General features: G+C 42.3%; 1 protein-coding gene and 1 long non-coding RNA gene across 6 annotated transcripts in view; one reads left to right on the top strand and one right to left on the bottom strand.

Moving 5' to 3' along the window:
* CCDC170 (coiled-coil domain containing 170) overlaps positions 1 to 15,974 on the top strand; it is a 92,811-nt gene that overhangs the window by 59,773 nt on the left and 17,064 nt on the right. For 4 of the 5 annotated variants that reach the window (XM_040448876.1, XM_040448875.1, XM_040448874.1 and 1 more), the window contains 3 exons: positions 3,533 to 3,733; positions 9,006 to 9,179; positions 13,741 to 13,983. In XM_040448876.1, coding sequence (XP_040304810.1) covers positions 3,533 to 3,733; positions 9,006 to 9,179; positions 13,741 to 13,983 — 618 coding nt within the window. The remainder of the gene's footprint in view (positions 1 to 3,532; positions 3,734 to 9,005; positions 9,180 to 13,740; positions 13,984 to 15,974) is intronic. The other variant, XM_040448873.1, reaches the window with a different exon arrangement.
* On the bottom strand, positions 6,720 to 11,234 carry LOC121013306 (uncharacterized). Its single transcript, XR_005782626.1, has 3 exons — positions 10,705 to 11,234; positions 7,216 to 7,377; positions 6,720 to 6,836 (listed from the first exon to the last, which is right to left on the bottom strand). It is a non-coding gene; the product is annotated as an uncharacterized LOC121013306 (long non-coding RNA).

The following is a 15,974-nucleotide window of genomic DNA, read 5'->3' as shown; positions in this document are numbered from 1 at the left end:
TGAACGGGGGAGGGGCAGAGAGAGAGGGAGACACAGAATCGGAAACAAGCTCCAGGCTCTGAGCCATCAGCCCAGAGCCTGACGCGGGGCTCGAACTCACGGACCGCGAGATCGTGACCTGGTTGAAGTCGGACGCTTAACCGACTGCGCCACCCAGGTGCCCGAGTTTGCAGTTTCTTTACAGTTCAGCTGTCTACGTACCAGTGATTTTAAAAGTCATACTCTGCTGACCCTTCAAGCTTCGTGGAGCACTCTTGAGTCCACACCGGGTGAGGATGCAGGAGGAACCTTGTCACCTTCGATATATCACATTGCGCCTTATTTGTCCTTCCCAGAAAGGTTTTTAGTTAAAAAACAGGCTCTGTGGGCTGCAGATGGTTTGAGAAACACGATCTAGGACAATTTCTGAAGGGCCCCTCTAACGCTTTATGACAGAAGCATGGGAGTGACTGAACCAACATACTGGAGTAGGAATACTGATGGTAAAAATGGATGCAGTGCATTGAACTTCAGTCGGGTGTGAAATACTGTGCTGCTCAAATTATCTAAATTATCATCTCATCGTCAGAGCAAAGACACTAAGTTTCAGACAGGTTGATTACCTGCTTCAGTTAACATGCTGCTAAGTAGTAGAGCGGGAACTTGAGACGAGGACTGTGTGACTCCAGAGACCCCGTGCCACAGTCTGGTCTCCATCAGGACGTCCTCTTCTTTCTTCAGGGTCGTTATCACTACCTTACTCACACTTTCAGCCATTGCCTGAGGTGTCATCCTCAAAATGGGAGGCTTTTTTTTTTTTTTTTTTAAATGTAACTGGGCTATTTGCACATTAGTGCATTTCAGCTTTTTTTTTTTTTTTTAAGTAATCTCTACACCCGGGGCGCCTGGGTGGCTCAGTCGGTTAAGCGGCTGACTTTGGCTCAGGTCATGATCTCACTGCTCGTGAATTCAAGCCCGCATCGGGCTCTGTGCTGACAGCTCAGAGCCTGGAGCCTGCTTCAGATTCTGTGTCTCCCTCTCTCTCTGCCCCTCCCCTGTTACACTCAGTGTCTCTCTTTCTCTCCCAAAAATAAACATTAAAAAAAAAGGTCATCTCTACACCCAATGTGGGGCTGGAACGCACAACCCTGAGATCAAGAGTTGCATGCTCCCCCGACTGAGCCAGCCATGCACCCCCAAAATGGGAGTCTTTCCTGATCAATTTCTCTGGCAGGCTTTGCTTTCCTCTGGGACCTTCTTCAGTGTACTGACTGTGGCTAAGTGATTACCCAGTTCTCCATCTCTCCAGCTGATTTCTGTGTCTCTTTTTTCTTTGGTTTCATTCTGTTAGGTTAACTATGGGGTAGGAGAAGTGTTGAAGGACTTCCAGGTAGAAAGACTCACTTCCTACTTGGAGTCGAATGTGAAACACATTTCCTACTGCGCAGAATCATGTGCTCTGCCTTGTATAATATAATATCATTAAACAGCCCTCCTCCCCCCGGGCAGTATCTTGGGGGTGTTGTTTGATGGCTGTTGTTTTGTAGGTGACTTTGTATATTATACCAAGACAGGCGTAGCTTTCTTTTACATTGAGATCACATCTCTTATTAGTAAGTGCCAATGGTAGGAAGTACAAAATGAGGAGTTCTCAGAGGCTCATATTCTGTAATTAAAATTGAAATTTCCTTGGAGAACACAATTCCTTGGATGTGGTGCTAAGCAGCTTGCCATCAAATATTTGATTTCAAGCACCCACAGAAGCATAGAATTAATTGAATTACAGGCCTGGGACCTGGAGAGCCACAGAAGCACATGATTTGAGCATTTGGAGATGAAGTAGTCTAACCTTCCTGACTGTAGCCACAGTAAGATGCTTAAAATACGAGATAAACACAAAGACATAAAATTGCAAATATAGTATCTCACCTGTATTTTAACAGGGCATAAAAATAAATTATTTGAAAATATTAATAGTTGTTAACCTCTGAGTGGTTTTTTTTTCCTTAAACTTTTTCTTTTGTCTTTAATGAATCTTTATTTATTAAAAAATTTTTTTTAATGTTTATTTTTGACAGAGAGAGAGAGAGAGAGAGAGAGAGAGAGAGAGAGCATGAGCAGGGGAGGGGCAGAGAGAGAGGGAGACACAGAATCTGAAGCAGGCTCCAGGCTCTGAGCTGTCAGCACAGAGCCTGACGCGGGGCTGGAACTCACAGACTGCGAGCGAGATCATGACCCGAGCTGAAGTCAGACGCTCGATTGACTGAGCCACCCAGGCACCCCTTTAATGAATCTTTTATAATGAGTATATATTACTTTGTAATTTTGGGGACCAGGAAAAATTCTTCCTTTCACTGAAGTGGAATTATTTCTCTGATTTGGACCTGTTGGTCCTTAACTTAAGCTCTGAGGGCAACTCAGAGCAAACCCTAGTGTTCTTCCAGATAATAGCTTTACAAAATATTTGAAGATGGCTGGAGTGTTTTCTTGCTTTTTAAAATGGTTACTGATAGGTAAGCAGAATTTTTTTTTAAACAGAAACTATAAACCTGAAACCATCAAGATATTTCAGTTTCTGTAAGAATGGTACTGAGTAATATGTAAATGTCTACTTTTTTCTTTTTTCTCTTCTGAAACTAACCATCAAAACAAAACATATTTTTCACCCCAAACTTGGTGTCTTTATTAAATTCAATGTTTCCTGAAGACTGGATCAGGTAGATTCAGTTTGAGTCTTCTCGACATGTACCCGAGGTCTTTGGTAAACTTACGTTCTTATTTATAGGAACGTCAGGACAAAGAGAGAAACTCCAGGGAAGGATGGGAGCATTGGAAAAGTTAGGAGTGTGTGAAGAGAATGGGGGCCTTTAATGGAGAAACTGTGATTTCGTTTTGTGGGAGAGGAGGTAGCAATCAGATTGTTCCACCTTCTTGCATGTAGAATTGCTGTGTTGAGTTTGACCTTCCAAATGCTATAATGATAATATCACTGTATGAGTACACAGCACAGAAGCAGCAGCACTGAACTTTGGTGCCTGAGTAACCGATACTCAATGGAAAATTGCAAAAAAGCTTGAAAAAATATCTTTATGCACTTGAATTCTGGATAAATTTACTATAAAGTTAACTCACTGTGTAATCTTTACTCCGCCATATATGGTGGAGGAGTTTCTCTGGAGAATGACACTTGCATAGGTTTTAAAAGCACTTTCTGTCTGAACTTTTTTTCCAGTTAAGCTTTGAGGCTCCTAAATTAATGGCAGTTATAGGGGTATGTAAATATCACCCATAAATATTTATCGAGTAACCTGTTTAAGGAATTATATAGAAATGAAAACAAATACCAATAGAAATATTTTACTAGGTAACGAATACAGATTTATTTCAAGCAGAGGCAGATACAGCTATCAAATTACCTGTTTTTTATTTGATTTTTACAAAGAATCTGGAAGTTGGTGTTATAAATAGTTATGTTGCTTGGGTTGAGCACTAGATTTGAACACTTTGGTGCATCCGAAACAAGGCTTATCCTTGTCTGTTTCTTTGTTTCCAGATGGTCTCCCAGCTTGAAGCCCGAATATCTGAGCTTGTTGAACAGTTGGGAAATGAGTCTGGGTTTCACCAGAAAGCTCTTCAGAGGGCCCAGAAAGCAGAAAGCAAGTTGGAGACTCTTCAGGGTCAGCTGACATACCTGGAGGGAGAGCTGGCTTCTGGAGATGTTTTGCGAGATAACTTGAATTTTGAGAAACAAAAAGTAATAACCCGAGGGTATCTGTGGGGAGAAACATCTGTTGCAGTTTAAAATTTTACCTGAAACTGTTCTGAATTTTACAGTACTTCAGTAGAATGGTTAAGTCTGCATAATGAGTAAATGTCAGGGAACAACGTCCTGTTTTGGGGTGTCTTCCTAGTACTTAGGGCTTTCTTGATTCGGATTAATCCAGTTAAACTCAACAGGTATTTGTTGAATGCCGGTTATGTATGAGACCCTGAAGGTTTGAGGGCTAAGGTCTGAGTAACACACAGTTCTTGATCATAAAAGGCTCATAATTCACTTGAGGAGACATTCTAGTCATTTGCTGTGACTATAAAGCTGTATGTGTTGTAACAGAGGTATTGATTGACAAAATGCTGTAGGAACTCAGTGAAGGGAATGATAACTTCTGGATAAGAGGAGTTTTACAGGGGAGAGGGCAATGGAGTTCACCCTTGAAGGATAAGTAGGATTTTAGAGGAGCGAGGGTGCGGATACTGTAGGGGAAACAGTGCGAGCAAAGGCGTGAAAGCTCCTAAGTGCATAGTGTAGTCATAGTGCGGAGCGATTGTTCCAGTGTGGCTGGAACACAGCATTCCGGATGGGGTTGTGGCAGGAGAGAAGACTAGCATGGTTTGGATGACGAAGATTCTTTATTCTAGCTTCTGTAGAGTATTAAGTGTAGTAAGTGATTTTGAGCATTGCGGTGTTTTAGAAAGATGACGCGATGTCATGGTGAAGCTGAAGTCACAGCAGGGACAGACTCAGGAATGCTAATGGCGATAACCCTGTGTGAGAGAAGGAGAGTACAATGAGAAGGGGCCCCCACTTATGACTTGACCGTGGGGAGACCATCTGTGACCGTCCAGAGGCAGTTAGACTGGCGGAGAGCAGAAGCCAGTTTGCTCCGGGCTGAGGGGTGAGTGCGGAGGTAGATTCTTAGGAAGTCTGGCGACCAGAGAGAAAAGAGGCATGAAGCAAGACGACTGAAGGAAGATTTTATTGGCTGGGAGGGGAAGGTACATGGTTGTGAGTCACAGGAGGAAAAAAAAGAGAGAGAGAAAAAAAGAAATGGGATTGGGATTGGATTTGGCATGAAAAATAAATACGCTTAGGTTAAAAAAAATATTCTGGAAACACATTCATCCTCATTTTTCAGCACTTCGGAAAGCCAAGGAAGCATCACGCCTGCATGGAGGGTTGGATAGGCAAAGACACGTAAGAGGTCTGTGGGAAATCCTAGTCTAAGTGGATGACACAGGTAAATGAGAACACAAGAGTTAATTAATGGAGGGAGGTATAAAATTCAACAGGAAGTTGGATAAAGTTTCCTGTTTCTGTGAGTGAGGAAATGAGCCATCTTCACACAGGAGGTAGCATCACGAGAGGCTTTAAAGAATGAGTAGGAATTTGTCAGGCAGAAGAGGTGGGGGAAGGGATTCACAGTATCGAGAACAGTAGGAGGAAGGAAGGAGTGGAGGTGTGACCTGTTGTGACCTGCTGTGACCTGCTCAGGAGACCAGTGAGGCACAGGGAGACGGAACATGGTGCCTGGTGAGTCCAGAGGCGTGAGGTGGCTCTGGAGACGTGTAGGAATTATTGAGATAGGGAAGGCTAGTTGCCCAAGGCTTTATCCTGTAGACAATGGGAAGCCATGGAAGGCTTTTGAATAAAAGAAAAGATTTCTCCGAAGGCAGACTGGCTTTGAGGGCCTAGAGATGAAAGGTAGGGAGCCCAGCTAGGGGACTGTTAGAATAGATAGTTAGAATAGAATAGAACAGTAGGTAATAAAGATTTGGACCAGGTAGTGGGGTTATGAATGAAGGGGTAGATTTGACAAATTTGGGAGGGTGAAGAGTATCTGAAAAAGATGTATTGATTGAAAATTTGAGTTTGAAAGGAAATGTTGCACCTGAGTATAATGTGTTAAATTGGAAGAAATCTGACTGCTGGGCTATCTACCTAGATGTCCCATGAACACATTGCACTAATCATTTTCAAAATGGAAATGATCACCTCTCCACAAATTTGCCCCCTCCTGCCTCAGGGATGATGACGTAATCTGCCTCCAGCCACCTGAGACAAAAGCCCCAGGGTCATTCTTAATGCTTCCCTCTTCTTAACCAATTCCTAAACACTGTAAATTCCATCTCCTTAACATATCTCAAATGTCACCCCCCCATCTCTATATTTAGCAGCAGTGCTCTGACTCCAAACATTATAATCATTTGTATGGACTGTCCAAACAACCTTCCAACAGCTCCCCACCCTTGCCAGGGAGGTCTTAATAAAATGTGTGTCCAATTTTTCTTAAAATTGGCCAGGGGCTCTCTATGGCCTTCAGGCTCAGCTACAGATCTCTTCTTTCCATGGCTAAGCATTCTGTGACCTGGCCAGATCCCCTCTCCAGGCTTTCCATCACCCTCCAGCCTACGGTGGTAATCCCTCCAGCCTACGGTGGCAAACTCCAGGCTTCAGGGGACTAACAGGGCCCTGCAAGGGTGTGTGGTGATTGATCTCTGAGCCTGAAGACATCCACATTCAAATTTATAAAAAACAATTGGATGGCCAAAAAAAAAAAAAAAAAAAAAAATTGGGGGCCTCCTTGGCATCCTATATTACATGTTGCTGTTCTCTCTGAGAAAAAGTTCTCCTTACCTTCTTCACCTGGTAATAGCTGTCCCTTGAAGACTCAGTTCCAATGTCACTTCCTCCTTCCCCTTCCTTAGAGACTTAGTTTTCCTTCATGCAACATGTGCGTGTGTCTGTCACAGCACTTACTGACCTAATGTCTTCCGTCTTCTCCAGTCAACTCCAAGCTTCTTGAGATCAGAGGAAATCTTTTTTTTTTTTTCTTCTTTTTTCTTGGTTTCTCCAGCAATTAGGGAAGAGTCAATAAATAGTATTGAAAATGTGAAGAAAGATCTAAAAAGCAAGAATTTTAGGTAGACTGGTGTCTCTTCCCTTTTTATTTTTCATTGTAATGACTCATTAATTTTCGCTGAGCTCGTGCCAAAAGAACTCTCAGTTACGAAAGCAAATTATGTAAATGGATTCCACTGTGGCGAATATTCCGTAGATCACCACCTCTGAACTGCACGTCCTAGTAAGGATGACAGGCATGTAAAAGTGAAAAGCAAAGTTGTACAGAGTTTAAGTTTAAATATAGGTAATTGAGGTGCACACAGAATAGAATATATTTATGCTAAACTGTGATTCAAAGAAATAGGTTGTCCAGGAAATCCCTCCAGTGACCCTACCCTTTTGAGGCATAGCCGAGATCTTTGAAACGGGCCCTTGCTATGTGGGGTGTGGCTTGGTCCTGTCCTTATCCCATTTTGCCGGTTGTAGATCCTGGCATGCTAAGTGGATGGGTCACATGTAGACGTAGCAAGAGAGACTTTATGCTTCCACATGGAGGGTCCTGGTTCTATTTTATTTACAAAACAAACAATAGCAATTATTTTTACTTTCATCCATACCTTCAAAATGAATAATTCCAAGGGGAGTGCTGACACAGCATGAAGAAGTGAGAAACTGGTGATGTGGAAACAAAAGTAGCTTCTGGTCTTGGTCTTGTAGCCCAAGACCACAACCTACCACCGTGTGGCACAGCAGATAAGCAGTACTTCCCGTGACCGTGCCTTACAAAGAAGAGATTACATTGTAGGTATGCCACTCAACAAAATTTGAAAGTACTCACTTACAAATAATTTCATCTCGATGACTAAAAGTATTGATAGTTCTGGGCTTTATACTGGCATGCTTCAGTCACCCAGGAATCATACTTATTTAAACATATAGTCACCTCAGAATGCCAGATAGATGAAGACTTATTGCAGTGGGAAGAAAGTTTCAAAGACAGAACCCAAATCATGAAGTGATGATACAGAAAGTTCATTGATTGGTTCACTCATCCAACAAGTGCTTAGTAAGCATTCCTCAGTCGGGCCCGATAAACCACAGAAATTAAGTGGAGGATATAAAAAAAAAATACTGAATTCAAGGGCTACATGCACCCTGATGTTTTAGCGACATTATCAACAATAGCCGAATCATGGAAAGAGCCCAAATGTCCATTGACTGATGAATGGATAAAGAAATGGTGGTGTGTGTGAGTGTGTGTGTGTGTGTGTGTGTGTGTGTGTGTGTGTAAAATAAATAAATAAATAAATACTACTCAGCCATAAAAAAGAATGAAATCTTGCCATTTGTAACGACATGGATGGAGCTCAAGAGTATTACGCTAAGAGAAGTAAGTCAGAGAAAGACAAATACCATATGGTTTCACTCTATGTGTGGAATTTAAGAAACAAAACAAATGAACATAGCAGGAAAGACAAGAAGGAAAACCAAGAAACAGACTCTTAACTTAGAGAACAAATTGATGTTTACCAGAGGGGAGGTGTGTGGGGGGATGAGTTAAATAGGTGATGGGGATTAAGGAGTGCACTTGTCGTATTGAGCACCGGGCATCGTATGTAACTGTTGAGGCACTAAATTGTACATATGAAACTAGTATTACACTGTATGTTAACTAACTGGAAATTAAATAAAAACTTGGAAGAAAAATAAAGAAATCAAGTGGAGGACGATCCTGGAACGATTTTGTAACATTCACCTGTTAAAAATTGAACCTTGACTTCATTGATACGGCTGTGTTTTACAATATTGTTCCTTAAACTATGTTACATTAAAAACTCTTTAAGACATTTTTTTGGTATAGGAATTTAAGTTTAAAAAAAAAAAAAGCAAAAACGTTGTCCAAGTGTGTTTGTATGGAGAGCTTTGATTTTGGAGTGATCTGTAGAATCCAAGGGGAGTAAAGTGGCAACTGTTGTCATGTTTTTTTCCACATTTGAGGCCAGGGCCCACTTAGGATGGAAAAGTTGCCATGGAAGGTTTGTGGATGAGTAGATCCCAGAAGCTGGATTAGCGGAAGGGACAGCAGCCTGTCGCCAAAGCAGAGAGATGCAGATGTTGTCCCAAGGATGCCAGATTTGTCACATGGCAGGGTTGAGAAGAGTGTCTCATGTTACATTGAACATCAAGATCACTGACCACGAGAGTCAAGTGGATTTGGACAGGAAGCAGGGCAGGGAGCTGGCAAGGTGGTTCTGGAATTCATTACCAAACACTGGGGTCAGGGGTCGGGCTCCATACTGGGTTTAATGAGACCTATCTGTAAGTTTGGGAGAAAGAGAAGGAGTCTGTGAGATCACCTGTTAACTTCGTTTTTGTGCCTCATTTTCATTTTTGTTCTTGGGTTTAGTATCTTAAATTTCTGGATCAGCTCTCAGAGAAAATGAAACTGAACCAGATGGCTGCTGAACTTGGCTTTGACATGCGCCTGGATGTAGTCTTAGCTCGCACAGAGCAGCTGGTCCGCCTCGAGAGCAACGCAGTCATTGAAAACAAGACTATCGCTCACAATTTACAGAGAAAGGTAGGGGATACTGAAACTTGCTAGTGTTGAGAGAAAGAATTGCTGAGACACTTAAATATTGAAAAATAGTTTACTTCCCCTTGTATTCAGCACTGTGGTTAGGAAACATAAATATGTATTTATAATTTGAGTCTCTGTTTCAAGTCTGAGGGATGGTAAGTTTATCACCTAAGGTTATGTTTGACTGTGAGTCATAGAGACCCAAAATAATGGTGGCTTATATGACTGGATGTGCTTCCTCCCCACCCCCACCCCCACCCCCATAAGTTTCTAGAAGTAGACCGCTCAGGGTGAGTGTGGCCAGTCTGCTCTGTGAAGTTTTCCAGGAACCAGGCTCATTTCAGCTCATTAATCTCCCATCCCTAGGGTGGTTCATATCTTTATGGTTCAAAATGGTACCTATGGGTTCCAGACAGAAGTTTGGAGAAGGAAGGGACGAAGAAGAGGGATGCAAAAGAGCATGTGTGAGCTGTCTTTTGATGGAGGCTTCCAGAATTTGCCACGTGAACTTGTGTTTATGTCCCATGATTCTGATGACCAAAATTAATTCAAGGGAAGCCGGACACTGTAGTCCTTTCCCTAGGTAACCACTTGCCTACCTATGAAACTTACTGATTCTATTATTAAGGGAGATGAGGAGAACTTGGGAATATCTAGCAGTCTCCAAGTTGATAAACTCTCTGGCACTGGAGAGAAAAGCGAGGAGAAGCATTTACTTTTCATTGACTCAAAAGAAGAATTAAAAACAGTTTAGACTAAATAAATGAATGAGTAGATGAAAAGGATAAAAATATAATTATTAGTTATATAATTATTGGCATTGGTGAAAGAAAGAGCAAAACACAGATGTGTTCTTATAATAGTTCTTAGGAGAAAATTCTGTGGTGGAATTATAGTGTACAGGCTGTGTCATGGGTCACATCTGGGATTCCAGTTTGGTTCCACCAAGCTGTGTGACCTTGGACAAATTACATGCCTCTCTGTCTCTATTTCCTCATATTTAAGATGGGAATGATATCTACCTCATGAGGTTGTTTATTTTTAATAAGACCCATTTTTTATAAATTTTTTCAACGTTTATTTATTTTTGGGACAGAGAGAGACAGAGCATGAACGGGGGACGGCAGAGAGAGAGGGAGACACAGAATCAGAAACAGGCTCCAGGCTCTGAGCCATCAGCCCAGAGTCTGATGCGGGGCTCGAACTCACGGACTGCGAGATCGTGACCTGGCTGAAGTCGGACGCTTAACCGACTGCGCCACCCAGGCGCCCCAAGACCCATTTTTTAAACTCTTGGCTCATAGACTGAGCTATATTCACATTTGATCTCTTCTCCATATACTAGATTTTGAGGAATACTTTATAAAAGACAGCAGATAACCCCTGTGACTGTCAGAGACATTAAACTGAGCTACAGTTCTTTCTGAAGTTCTCCTCAGATAATTGATTTTCCCCCCCGATCTCCAACATCGTTCCTTCTGACATATTGTATAATAATTGAAATTACCAGCTGTACAGGACTCACCAGGGTAATTGTGCAGTCGAGGGGAATTTGACATGAAGAAGCTCTAGGAAGGGAGTTTGGCTAGAGAGACACGAAACGGGCTTTGTTAAAAATGGATCTGGCTATGGACGCTGCCACCATCGTTAGACAAGATACACAAGGCTGCATTTCAGTCTGTCCTTCACACCTCTGAGAAGTGCAGAGTATATAATTACGGAAAATGTGATGGTCCTCAGCTCTAACATTCTAGAAGTCTGCACGATTCCAATCCCCAATGTTTGCAACAGATGTAAGAGGTTTCTGTACTTAATATTCTCCTCACTAATTGTGACATCACAGTCCAGGAGGATTTCTTTTCCCCCTTTAGAGGCCATAATCTTTTCTAAAATCCATTATAAATTCCTTCATCAAGTTTGATTGTCAGTAATTAGTGCTGTTTGAAGAATTTGTTCTCTGCTTGGTTTGTGGCTGGTATAGGCCAGGCAGATGATAAAGACACCAGTGAACTGGAACCTTCTTGAAGTCCTTTCCATTTCAAAGATTTTAAACATATAAGCACAGCTTTCTTTAAATGCTCCCTGATATAACTTACTTTATTTTTTTTTATTTATATATGAAATTTATTGTCAAATTGGTTTCCATACAACACCCAGTGCTCATCCCAAAAGGTGCCCTCCTCAATACCCATCACCTACCGTGCCCCCCCCCCCCCCCCCCCCCAACCCCCAGTTTGTTCTCAGTTTTTAAGAGTCTCTTATGCTTTGGCTCTCTCCCACTCTAACCTCTTTTTTGTTTTTTTCCTTCCCCTCCCCCATGGGTTCCTGTTAAGTTTCTCAGGATCCACATAAGAGTGAAACCATATGGTATCTGTCTTTCTCTGTATGGCTTATTTCACTTAGCATCACACTCTCCAGTTCCATCCACGTTGCTACAAAAGGCCATGTTTCATTTTTTCTCATTGCCACGTAGTATTCCATTGTGTATATAAACCACAATTTCTTTATCCATTCATCAGTTGATGGACATTTAGGCTCTTTCCATAATTTGGCTATTGTTGAGAGTGCTGCTATGAACATTGGGGTACAAGTGCCCCTATGCATCAGTACTCCTGTGTCCCTTGGATAAATTCCTAGCAGTGCTATTGCTGGGTCATAGGGTAGGTCTATTTTTAATTTTCTGAGGAACCTCCACACTGCTTTCCAGAGCGGCTGCACCAATTTGCATTCCCACCAACAGTGCAAGAGGGTTCCCGTTTCTCCACATCCTCTCCAGCATCTATAGTCTCCTGATTTGTTCATTTTGGCCACTCTGACTGGCGTGAGGTGATATCTGAGTGTGGTTTTGATTTGTATTTCCCTGATAAGGAGCGACGCTGAACATCTTTTCATGTGCCTGTTGGCCATCCGGATGTCTTCTTTAGAGAAGTGTCTATTCATGTTTTCTGCCCATTTCTTCACTGGGTTATTTGCTTTTCGGGTGTGGAGTTTGGTGAGCTCTTTATAGATTTTGGATACTAGCCCTTTGTCCGATATGTCATTTGCAAATATCTTTTCCCATTCCGTTGGTTGCCTTTTCGTTTTGTTGGTTGTTTCCTTTGCTGTGCAGAAGCTTTTTATCTTCATAGGGTCCCAGTAATTCACTTTTGCTTTTAATTCCCTTGCCTTTGGGGATGTGTCGAGTAAGAGATTACTACGGCTGAGGTCAGAGAGGTCTTTTCCTGCTTTCTCCTCTAAGGTTTTGATGGTTTCCTTTCTCACATTCAGGTCCTTTATCCATTTTGAGTTTATTTTTGTGAATGGTGTGAGAAAGTGGTCTAGTTTCAACCTTCTGCATGTTGCTGTCCAGTTCTCCCAGCACCATTTGTTAAAGAGACTGTCTTTTTTCCATTGGATGTTCTTTCCTGCTTTGTCAAAGATGAGTTGGCCACATGTTTGTGGGTCTAGTTCTGGGGTTTCTATTCTATTCCATTGGTCTGTGTGTCTGTTTTTGTGCCAATACCATGCTGTCTTGGTGATGACAGCTTTGTAGTAGAGGCTAAAGTCTGGGATTGTGATGCCTCCTGCTTTGGTCTTCTTCAAAATTACTTTGGCTATTCGGGGCCTTTTGTGGTTCCATATGAATTTTAGGATTGCTTGTTCTAGTTTCGAGAAGAATGCTGGTGCAATTTTGATTGGGATTGCATTGAATGTGTAGATAGCTTTGGGTAGTATTGACATTTTGACAATATTTATTCTTCCAATCCATGAGCAGAGAATGTCTTTCCATTTCTTTAAATCTTCTTCAATTACCTTCATAAGCTTTCTATAGTTTTCAGCATACAGATCCTTTACATCTTTGGTTAGATTTATTCCTAGGTATTTTATGCTTCTTGGTGCAATTGTGAATGGGATCAGTTTCCTTATTTGTCTTTCTGTTGCTTCATTGTTAGTGTATAAGAATGCAACTGATTTCTGTACATTGATTTTGTATCCTGCAACTTTGCTGAATTCATGTATCAGTTCTAGCAGACTTTTGGTGGAGTCTATCGGATTTTCCATGTATAATGATATAACTTACTTTAAAAAGATAACAACTCTCATGTTTGGCATCACTCAGTCTGGTTCCAAGGGATTGAAATGACTCAGTCTCGGTTTTTGGTGCTAACATGCACTCTATTTTCTTTTAGCAAAGACCAGTGCCACGGGGTGGTAGAGAGGATGTTGTCTCTCTACCCTATTCTGATCTTGATAAGCCCACGTTCGTAGCTTTGAAAGTAATCGTACATGTCTGTTATGGTGTACATAATGTTGGAGGGAATCAGAGGTGGAAAGCCTACTTCTCTGTGCATTTTCTGTGGCTCTTTTGTCTCATGCTTTGCAGCTACAGAATTAGTTCTTGGAAAACCAGGAATAAAAAAATGCAATCAAGAAAAGGAATCCAATAACCTTTTCTGAGGGTTTATAGATGAGTCTAATTGAAGTGCAGATAAAGATCAATGTCATCTGAGTAATTCGTTTATATTTACTGACTGCTCGGTGATTATTTAAAAAAAAAAGATCCCCGTTTGTGTCACATCAGCTCAAGACTCAGAAAGAAAGACTGGAGAGCAAAGAACTGCATGTGAACCTTCTCCGGCAAAAAATTGCCCAGTTGGAGCAGGAGAAGCAGGTGCGTTCGGCCTTGGCGGTAGAGAGGGACGAGGCCAATCTCACCCTAAGGAAGTTGCAAAAGAAGGTGGAGAGGCTGCAGAAGGAGCTGAGTGTGTGTCGAGAATCGAACACGGAGCTCAAAGCCCAGCTGGCTGACACCCATGAGCTTAAGGCAAGTGCCCGTCTTCATTCCCTTGTTGATTTTTGCACGTTGCCATTGAGGTTTATGTGAAAGGGTGGCAGTCTTATAGCAGACACGCCGGAAAAGAAAAGGAGATAAGGGCTTTCTGTGATCTTCTGGAGTTGTGGGAAAAATGCAAATACTACACAAAATCAGCATAGTAGGCCAATTTAGCGTCTCTTCAATGCTTGGAATGGAGCCATAGTTGCCGTGTGAAAAGCCCATCAAAAAAGGGTGATGGAGGTGACGGAGATTAAGAGGACACTTATCTTGATGAGCCCTGAGTGATGTAGGGATGTATGGAATCACTGCACTGAAATTAATATAATACCGGATGTTAATTACGCTGGAATTAAAAGAAAAAAAAAAGGTGATGTTAAGTACAGAAAATATAAACATTTCTTCCAAGTGTGGGTGACTATGATATTTGGGATCAGGGGTTTATCACGCGGGAATCTGCTTAGCAAGAAATGAGAAAACGAGCACAGCTCTTCACTGAGAAGTCAGCCAGCATTGTGTCCCGCGGCCTGGAGATCCCGTCCGTGTACCCAGAAGTGAGGAAGGGTCCCTGACTGGGGCAGTGTGCTTCCTGGATTTGGAGGGTTCAACTTCTTTTTTTTTTTTTTTTTTTTTAATTTTTTTCAACGTTTATTTATTTTTTGGGACAGAGAGAGACAGAGCATGAACGGGGGAGGGGCAGAGAGAGAGGGAGACACAGAATCAGAAACAGGCTCCAGGCTCTGAGCCATCAGCCCAGAGCCTGACGCGGGGCTCGAACTCACGGACCGCGAGATCATGACCTGGCTGAAGTCGGACGCTTAACCGACTGTGCCACCCAGGCGCCCCTGGAGGGTTCAACTTCTAATGGCAACAGAGAAGAAAGGAATTCAAACATAAAAGAATTTAATCAAAATCTTTAAATGTCATGTATGTGTGCCACCGGAAAGAATATGTAACTTCATATGTACATATCCTTTCTGCCAGAAATGCGTGTCATGAATACAGATGAGAATAATGTCCTCGCTCTTTACAGATGAGCACTCTGTGATGGACTTTTGGAATGTTTCTGAATCTGGAAACAGACCAGCAGGGAAAAGGAATCTGGAATTAAGCTAACACTTCAATATGTGTAGTGGGGACAATATTTTAGGAAATATTTCCTACTGTATGTTTTTTTTTTTCTTCTGAGTCATTAGCTCTTTTCTCCTGAAACCTTTCTTTTTTAATGTTTTTAACATTTATTTATTTTCAAGACACAGAGACAGAGTGTGAGTGGGGAGGGGCAAAGAGAGAGGGAAACACAGAATCCGAAGCAGGCTCCAGGCTCTGAGCTGTCAGCACAGAGCCCAATGCAGGGCTCAAACCCACTAACTATGAGATCATGACCTGAGCTGAAGTCAGACGCTTAACAGACAGCCACCCAGGCGCCCTTCTCCTGAAACCTTTCTAAATTGAGGCTTTTTTCCCCAGAGGAAAAAAACAGGGCAGACACAGCCCAGGGGAGGGAACATATTTAAAATAAGGGAAGCAGGAAGCAAGGGAAGGCATCTGATGGGGTACAAAGGCTGGGGAGCAAGTGTCAAGGTAAGCATCTCCCACACCCCCTCACACCTTGAGACTTATCTTTGGGGGGGGTGTGTGTGCTGGGGTGGGGGTAGAACCCCTGAACTCAGCATGCCATTGCTTCCGCCCTGGCTGGAAGCGGCAGGAGTGCTGAGGCAGCATCAGTGTCATAAAACCAGGTTTTACAAATGTCCTGTGGGGGATACAGAGTGTTTCTAGGTGGTGTCTCACGGGGCATTATATAATGTTGAGCCCTGAAGTGGAAAATGGATTCCCTTTAATTTTTCTTTCAATTCTTCCATTGTCAAGGAGAAAATCTTAATTAGAAGTTATTAAGGCAAAACCCGTAAGAGACTCTTAAATACTGAGAACAAACTGAGAATTGCTGGGGGTGGGGGTTGGGTTAAATGGGTGATGGG

The sequence above is a fragment of the Herpailurus yagouaroundi genome, unplaced genomic scaffold (genome assembly GCF_014898765.1).
Source record: "Herpailurus yagouaroundi ecotype Mexico unplaced genomic scaffold, PumYag 198, whole genome shotgun sequence".
NCBI lineage: Eukaryota > Metazoa > Chordata > Mammalia > Carnivora > Felidae > Herpailurus > Herpailurus yagouaroundi.
The sequence above is the reverse complement of the archived record's forward strand: the minus strand, read 5'-3'. Positions and strand labels throughout refer to the sequence as shown.